The 9,525-nt window shown below is 33.1% G+C and overlaps 1 protein-coding gene across 1 annotated transcript; it reads left to right on the top strand.

Annotated features, from left to right (window-relative positions):
• The first annotated feature begins 926 nt into the window (after positions 1-926).
• Positions 927-6,658, top strand: LOC110026428 (probable pectate lyase 4). The gene is made up of 5 exons (XM_020727359.1): positions 927-1,335; positions 1,727-2,078; positions 3,979-4,189; positions 4,516-4,584; positions 6,346-6,658. The coding sequence occupies exons 1-5, from the start codon at positions 1,083-1,085 to the stop codon at positions 6,568-6,570; spliced, it is 1,110 nt and encodes a 369-aa protein (XP_020583018.1). The 5' UTR covers positions 927-1,082; the 3' UTR covers positions 6,571-6,658.
• The last annotated feature ends 2,867 nt before the right edge of the window (positions 6,659-9,525 follow it).

Below are 9,525 nucleotides of genomic sequence, written 5' to 3' on the forward strand. Positions count from 1 at the left end.
TGTCAAGAATGTGAATATAACATGATATCTCATCAATAGATCTCCGCTCGCAAGCTTTGCGACGCTCGCTCGCTTCACTCTGCCGGCTCACTCTGTTCTGCTCTAACATCTGTCATTTATCTGGTACATGAGTCATATCTAACATTTAGAATATGTTTGATTTGTTGAAAATGAAATACAATATAAAAATTGTGCAGAAACTCTAATTGCAACGTAATTGAAATAATTTAGAATTTTTTGCTTTACTGGAAAATAAATAAATGACTTTAAATATTTTTTTGTTTAGATTGAAATAGATTTAAGAAAATACATTTCAAAAAAAATATTATTTATTTTGGTGGCGGCGACGGTGGCAGACGGCCAACAATGACAGTGGTGGAGGCTGACACCCGCTTGTGGTGGCAGCGGAGGGTTAGTTTCTTGTGGTGTCGACAGTGGTTGCATACTGATGACAGAAGCGGGGGCGATGGATGCTTGTGATAATGCTAGAGTTGACAGGCTAATGTTGGCGGTGGCGGCAAGTGGCTATCAGAGGCTGTCAAGAGTGGTGAGCGATGACATATAAGCGATTGGCGGCAGTTGCAGTTAGCGCTGGCGATGACAGTCGGCAAAATCGACTAACAGATAGTATTTTAATTTGTAAATAAAATTCATTCAAATTGGGTGAATTTTAAATTCAGCAAAAATGAACTAAGATATGAACTTTAAATTCTTTTACGTTTTATATTATCTTTATAATTTTTCATATTAAATTCATAATTTTCTAAATTCATGTAGAATAAGTCTAGTGCGTGCCCGTTCACGCTAAACCCCGCATGCCTGTCAGAGCTATTCCCTAGGTGGACCGGATCGTATTAGGCCCAATTATCTGGCCCAAATTGTAACTGTAAGCCCTATTGTGTCGGCCGCGCGACATGAACCGGACCGCCTCCAGCCTTCTACGTGTCGCCCCTCCAATATGTCTTCCTCTTCCGCTCCGCCAACTCATCTCCTCATTCATCCAATTTCAAAGATCTGATCTCCGAATCCCGACGAACCCTACCTTGCAGCTCGCCGCAGCTCCACACCGCGCGCGGCCTTGTATGGGAGGTTGCTTTTCTTCAGCTGCGCGCAAAAGAGTTCCTTCAAACGCCGCTCCATCTCCTCCTCCTCCTCTAGCCCCAAATCCAGCCGTTCCTAACCAGCAGAAAGGCGTCGGCGCTGTTGCAACAATGGCGCTTCCGTATGCTCGCGTAGACGATAGCCTCCGAGCCCTCGCTGGACAAGCTGAGGGTTTCGGCCGCCACGCCATCGGCGGACTCCATGGATCGGTCTACTGCGTCACCACCTTGGCAGGTATTGCGTTCACGCTTACAACACATTTAGGGTTCAAATCATTCTTTGTTGGGTTCTGTTTGGATTGAAGAAGAGTGAAGAAAATGAAATCGAGTCCTGAGAACCAATTTGTTAAATTCGCAGCATTGGAACATTTAATTTATGTTTTCCTTGATTCGAAGGGATTGGGAGAATAAAGATGCATTTTGCCTCACAATTTCATGTTAGGTGTCTGGTTCCATTGTAATTAGTAAGCAGTTGGATTGTTTGGGAATTTTAACGATATTTTTATGTTGATTATTCCCTGTTCAACTTCTGTCTAAAGCAATAATCTTTATCTCATTTTCATTTCTTCTAATAGCATCAAACCCAACAAATCCTTAGTCACCATCTTCTTCTTCCTTTGTTGCAGATGACGGCCACGGGTCCCTGCGTGAGGGATGTCGGAAAAAAGAGCCACTTTGGATCGTATTTGAAGTGTCGGGGACGATTCACTTGTCGTCTTACTTGAGGGTGTCGTCTTACAAGACCATTGATGGGCGGGGGCAGAGGGTTAAGCTTACAGGAAAGGGCTTGCAGCTGAAGGAATGCGAACATGTTATTGTGTGCAATATGGAGTTTGAAGGTGGTAGAGGTCATGATGTTGATGGGATTCAGATAAAGCCTAAGTCTAGACATATTTGGATTGATCGATGCAGCCTGCGTGATTATGATGATGGTTTGATTGATATCACACGAGAGAGCACTGACATCACTATCTCGAGGTGAAATGAGTTTTATTTATTTATTTATTTTTTTTTGGGACTTTACATAAGTAGCACCCAATTCTAATGCATTTAAGTATCTCGCACCTAAACCTTCATTTTTACAGGTCAAAAACCAAATTCTTTCCAATCACATTAAAATAACAGCATTAATTACACTTCTCCACAGTAAAATCCACCTTTTCATACATATGGAGGATGTTTGCCATGTAAGTATGAAGGTTTTGGTGTGAGATATGTAAATGCATAAGAATTAGGTGTGTTTTTTTCCTTCAAGTATTATAATCCTTGTGATTCATAATTTTTTATTGTTTTCTCTTTTGAGCAACTATTTTGACTTGAATAACATAATTCATAATTTATTCCATCATCAGCTCCTCTAAAAGAGGATCAGCTCATTGAGGTTAGCAACCTATCTTTAAGGAAGTGCATTTATTAGTGGACAAGTACATCTATGGGCTTCATATGTCAAGCTTCGAGTCTGGTCTGCCTTGGGGAGAGTACAATTATGTTTACTATTGTTGGTGATGGTGAGTTGGCTGAGGTATTAAAAGTAAAGTGAGGTGATGTAGTAGATGGTCTTGCGGAGTTGGAGTGAGGCAAGTTAATGGTTGATAATCAAGGGTTGAAAGCTTTGTTTCTGGATTCTAAAGTGGAGCTAATTGTTTGGTGAAGAGGGAATGCTAGTTATGGGAACAAGAGTAAGAGTTTGTTTGTCTGATGGGATTGGGTTGGATTGCTTGGTTGTTTTTAGTTTGGTAAGGGTGTACTTGTTCATTTAAGACATCATGATGGAATATATATTCTTTGTTTGTTATATGGTTTGAGCGCTCTTTGGAGCTGGAGGCATATCCATTGAAGACACACGCGGCTGAGTTGGAATTTAATTGGATGCAGAGTATGTTTGGAACCAAGCAAAATCAATGCAATCAAATTTGCATATGTGGGAGTAAGATGGAGAGATTAGGAAGCAAATGATATGGAGAGCGATTGTTTGTGGTTGAAGAAGATAATCTGTTGATGAGAAATATTGTTTTAAAAGTGTGTTCAGATGTAGGGCTATCAAAACGGCTCCTTGTTCGTAAACAGCTTGTGCTCGACTCGTTAAGCGGCTTGTGTTTGATTCGTTTGTTGAGCAAACGAGTCGAACATGAATAATCTTTTTGTGCTCGATATATAAACGGCTGGTGTTCGGCTCATTTTGGCTCAAAATAATTAGTACAAAGATTTATAATCAATTAAAATTATTGATTTAAAAAATAGAATACAAATATATTAATTTCTATTTAAATTATTCTTTTAATATAAATAATAAGCTATAAATCTTGCCTCCACGCTTAACATTCTATGGTTGCGTGACTAGGGTTATCGAAAATCCTGGTTCAACTCATTTACACCCCTACTCAGTAGATGTGATGAGGAAGAGATGCCTCTTAAGGAATGAACGGCATCAGTCATGCGGACCTTTTTCCATTTTGCCACAAGATTCTATTAAGGAGTGTTAGATCAAGCATATTGATGAAAAATATTGAGTTCGTTAGTGTGGAGAGGAAGTTTAAACTGCAGTATTGACCACCGCCATCTTTTTGGAGGGTTTTGATTTTGTTATTTAAGCATTATTCAAGAATTTTTTAAATCATAAAAAGGGAGCAGTGGTTTGCAATAACTCATAGAAACTCATTCGATGCTTTAGCTTTGTTAAGTCAGCCGTGACCGCAAACCAAACATTCCTCAGTGTATTTTTCTTTTTCTCTTTTTGATACTATCGAAAGATTTTCATAATCAATTAAAGTAAATTCCTCTACCAAACATAAATAGCATGGGAGTCCCGTTTGACTCTTCATAAATTTCTTTATTTATTTCAAACTCTTCATGACCTGTTGAGTTTGTCTTTGCACAGATGCCACTTTGCAATGCATGATAAAACAATGCTTATTGGGGCTGATAGCAGCCATATTACTGATAGATGTATCCGGGTGACAATACATCACTGTTTTTTCGATGGAACTAGGCAGAGACACCCTCGTCTTAGATTTGGGAGAGTTCACCTCTACAATAATTATACAAGAAATTGGGGTATATATGCAGTATGCGCTAGTGTGGAAGCACAGGTCTGTTTGAAGCATTTTAAGATATTTTCTTTTTTTCTTTATTGTTGGACATTTGCATAATTCTTATGTATTTTTTATATCTCACACCTAAACTTTCATATTTACACACATGACACTCAAATATTTAATATAACATTAAAAACAACACTATGGTCACTTTTTAAAAGTGAAGCGCATTTTTTCATGCATATGTTTAAACACCAGTGCTATCCATGTAAATATGGAAGTTTAGGTGTGAGATATGTAAATACATAAAACTTGCGTGCTACATATGTAAATTTATTTATTTATTTTGAACTAAAATTTAGCAAACAATTATTTTTCAGGTTCTCTCTCAGTGCAATATATATGAAGCTGGAGAGAAAAAGACTGTATTTAAATACATGCCTGAAAAGGTACCTCTCATTCTCCTTCATTTAAACTTCCAGATTGTGATTTTACAGTAGTTAGTGAACTTATTATGTTGCACACTGTTTTTATTTTTTGTGTGCATGACGTTGTATGCTCATTGATTTTTGAAGTTTTTTGAAAGAAAAATAGAAATCTGCAATTAATAAATTTGTTTTTTTTTACCAAATTGTTAGTTGTCTACCTCCCAGATTCTTCATATGAAAGATGGAAGAACAGAGGAATTATTATAATTTTAGTGGTGTCATTGTATGAAGAAATTCTTCGATATTTTTGACCATGCAAAGATGTTGAGGTTGCCTGAAATGTGAGAGAATTTATTTGACTGTACTTGAATAACTCATCTGACATCCGAGGGGCTGTTTGGGATCACTTCTATTTTTTAATTTTTTTAATTTTTATTTTTTACTTTTTATTTTCCGTGAAAGGGTTGATGTTGCACCAGTGGCAGACAAGATTTCATTTAATTCTTAGCGGTTGTGGTCACATTAAACAATCACCATTTGATGATCCAGGAGAGTTGATATTTTTGATTCAACTTGTGTTAAGAAAGACTTGGGTTTATTATATAAAAAATGATATTAATTTATTAGAATTAAATGAAAGTAGGACACTCAATAGTACACAATGGAGAAAAATGATTCATTTAGCTAACCCCCCACTTAGTAGGATAAAGCTCTATTGTTGTTGTTGTTATTATTTTTTTGTTTTTATTTTGTTTTGTTTATGTTTAGGGTTTAGGGTAATCTCAAACGACCTCTTAATGCGTTTTTTAACATTTTTTAATTTTTTTGTTTCTAAAAATAAATAAAAATGTTTTTTAAAACACTTAGACTTTCGAGTGTTTTAAAAGACAATCATATTTTAATCAAACATATTAAAAATATTTTGTTTCAAATCAAAACATAAACAAAATAAGATAAATAGGAAATAAAAAATAAAAGTGATCCCAAATGGTCCTTGGCTTCTCAGCGTCTACCATTTGCAGATTTTTTATTCTGATTAGGTGAAATCATTTAGGGAAAAGGTGTAAAAATAATAATAATAAATAAGATGGTAGTGTGTTTGGATAATTAAAATAAAGTTTTATATTTGATTTTAATGAATATGAAATCAATAATAATCAATCAATTCTTTTTTAGGATAATCTGCTATTTTTGTTTCGCTGGTTCAGCTTAATGCTTTACTGAACAAACTTGAACATTGTCATGTTTGTTTATTTATGTTTGCAATTATATTTATTTAATATTTAACAATTATCACCTTAAAAACTCAATAAAATCTTCATTTGATATATATGCTTGTTAGCTTTTTTAGTTTCTCATTTTAAGTTCCTGTTTCTGTATATTCTAAAGTAGGATATATTAATTAAAAAATAATAATATTTCATAATAATCACATCATTGATTTTTTTTTAATTTACTTTTAATTTTTTTATCAACATTTCCCATGGAGTCAATACATGTGTTTTATTGAACTCTAGTTGATACTAATGTTATTAGATATTACATTACATGTCAAACATGCCACAAAATTCTTATGTATTTACATCTGTACCACCTAAACTTTAACATTTTAACATTTATATGTGTAATCCATAACTATTTTTCATAAGTATGTAAACAAATAAGAATCTTGCAGCACATGCATAAATTCCCATTTATCAAATTGTATGCGTTTGATATGTAAATACATAAAAAAAATCAGTCGTACATATGTGATTTCCTCTTGTTGTCTTCTTCCTGCAGGCTGCAGATAAAGAGGAGGTGAGGGCAGGCTGGATAAGATCAGAAGGAGATCTGTTTCTGAATGGTTCCCAGCCTTGTCTTCTGGAGGGTGTTGGTGTTGAGTCAGTTTTCAAGCCGGATGAGCACTATCCAACATGGACAATGGAGCCAGCATCTGTGGCACTCAAGGAAGTTCTTCAATTATGTGCAGGTTGGCAATCTGTCCCAAGGCCACAATTCACTTAAAACCAGCTTTTACATGATTGCCCTCCTCCCATTTTCTTTGTATTTACGGATCTAATGCCTAAACTTCAATTTTTTATGTATTCATGTCACCTTACTTATGTATGTATTTCACTTTTAAAAGGTTATGGGGAGTATTTTTGATGTTATATATAAGATTTGGGTGGTATAAATGTAAAAAGAATAAAATTTATTTGTTAGATTTCTAAATACATGGAAATTAGTGGATATGCATGTAAATGCCTCTTTTATGTAAAAGCCAAGTTCTCTGTAATTTGTCAGCTTGAGGAATGTTTTCTGCCAGGCTGCTTTTTATTATATGCGTGTGTATGTATGTTAATAAAGTATTGGTTTTTAAGTGGCATTTACATGCATGTTTCGCCATTCTTATGTGTTTACATATCCAACCCCTAAATTTCCATATTCACATATGTAGAACTCTCATTTTTAATATCACTACCACTATCTATTTAAAAGTGAAATACATGCTCTTTTGCATAGGTTTATGGCATCAAATTGTTGGTGTTAGACATATAAATATATAGGAATTGCCTGGTATGTATGTAAATTTTCTTATTTTTTAATTTATGGGTTTGTTTGATTGGATGATGCATCTTAAAAATTTGATATTAACATTTAAATTCTGTAGTTGTTTATCAGAACACTATACAAACTAAATAAGACCCTTTTCAGTGTATCTGAGAGGATTTATGGACCGGGTCAGAAGAGGATTATGCATTTAAATGAGATAATTACATAAGGTTGATAAGATATTTGAAGAGGCAAGGTTAGTTATGTAAATCCAGAAAAAAAAATTGTGGTATGTATGGAACTTTACATTCACTTTAGCCAGATGTAGATATGCAAATACATAAGTTGTGTTGGTTGTATGTAAATGCCCCAAAAATGAATGTATAGCATGATTGAAATACTATTGCAGTTAATCATAGTTTGAGATGAAAACTAGAACACAAATTATTTGTCTCCAATTTTTCATTAATCTCTATAAACATTTTTTATGAAGTTGTAAACCAAGAGAATGTTGGGGTCAATCTTGCTAGGCCAGGCCATTAAATCATATCAAGCCATGAAGCTGAGCTAAATTAAACAATCTCCATCTCTATTTTTTTATGTCGGGTTCTGCCGCGATTGTTCAGGAAGTTCGAGCTGCTCGGTGATTCAGACCGAGTTTACTCTGAAACACGAGAGAGGAGGAAATATTACGTCTGTCGTCTGGATAATAGCGTTGATTGTACGCGTAATATTATTTTAGTGAGAGAGAAGGAAAGAAACTTAAATAATGGGGAATGAAATCTCTCTTGCTGCACTGCCAATTAAGTAGTTTTAGACATAGTTTTGAGAAGAACAGCTACAAATTGTTAGAAGCTTTTAACTGAAATTTGTTAAGCAGTTATACTAACTACAATTAATCTAATTTTAACTTCGTATGGTTAAGCCAGACAATAATAACTTTTATTTAAAAAGAAACATAAATAAGAAATTCATAAAAATTGCAATTTAAAAAAAGAAAATCCTTCCAGGTTAAAACAATTTGATAGCTATTTAGCTAAAAAAAAAAAAAATTATTGATATTTTTTCTTAGATGCTCAAAAATATAAGAAATAGGGAGATTTCTACACGTATCATATAATTTTTATATATTTACATATTTGAGAATTAAATTTTATAAATGTATAACACCGAAATCTTTTAATACCAAAAAATATCATTAATATTAATTTTTAAAATAGAATATATAATTAATATTAGTCGGTGATTATATGGTATTTCAAGTGATTGTATATTTAGGTTATTAAGATACAAACCATTCAAAATATGAATATAACATTTTAATCATATCAGTTTTAAATATAGTATTTTAATCAATATTTTCATTATAACGGTCATCTCTTACTGACTAGTGAAAGTTTTGAGTGAAAATTTTAAATAATTAAAATATTATATTTAATATTTTAGATGATTGATTTGTAAAATTTATTTAATATTTTTAAAAAAAATCTTTTTAAGAGCTTGCTAATTTTAACATACTAAAATTTGAAAATTTTCATTATCTATTATAATCATAATAAAAAATATAAAAAAAAAAACTAAAAATGACTCTTGTTTGACTCGTTAAGTAGTACGTGTTCAAATTGTCTATTAAGCAAATGAGTCGAACACAAATAATATTTTTACGCTCAATATAAATGTGTCGAACACAAACAAAATTTTGTTCGGTTAAGTTCGACTCAAAATAATGTATATATATCCAAACAACTCCTTTTCAGCTCGCTAAGCAAAAGAGTCGAACATCAACAAATTTTTTGAGCTAGATATATAAACGTGTCAAACACAAATAGTAAAATTTTTTAAGGAAAATTACATAGGCAGCGTACAGCTCCTATGGATTTTCCGATCTCATTCCTAAAGTTTTATTTTTAGACATACGACACTTCACTTATGGATGCGAAGATGAATATGATTATTAAAATATAATAAAGACTACTATTTTTTATATAATGTTTGTAAAGATAAAAATTTTAGGGGGCATTTGGGTGCATGAAGGATTTAGTAAATTTAAATTTATTAGATTCATATTCTTATTGTATATATTAAATCCTATTTTAAATCATAAATTTCATGAAATTTATGTTATTTATTTGATTGTTCGTTTATTCGTTTATTTTTTGTTTAGCCAGATTTAATAAATCCAGACTATTAACAGGGAACTTCAATACCAAATAACCCTTAGTAGGGCTGTCAAAAAAGCTCGTTGTTCGCGAACAGTTCGTGTTCGGTTCGTTAATGAGTTCGTGTTCGATTCGTTCGATAAGTAAACGAGACAAACACGAACAATTTTTTTTCGTTCGGTTAGTTAAACGAACCAAACACAAACAGTGATGCGTTCGTTCGTGTTCGAATCGTTATTGTTTGAAATATAAAATAATATAAAATAAT

The sequence above is a fragment of the Phalaenopsis equestris genome, unplaced genomic scaffold, assembly GCF_001263595.1.
Source record: "Phalaenopsis equestris unplaced genomic scaffold, ASM126359v1 Scaffold000372, whole genome shotgun sequence".
Classification (NCBI taxonomy): Eukaryota; Viridiplantae; Streptophyta; class Magnoliopsida; order Asparagales; family Orchidaceae; genus Phalaenopsis; species Phalaenopsis equestris.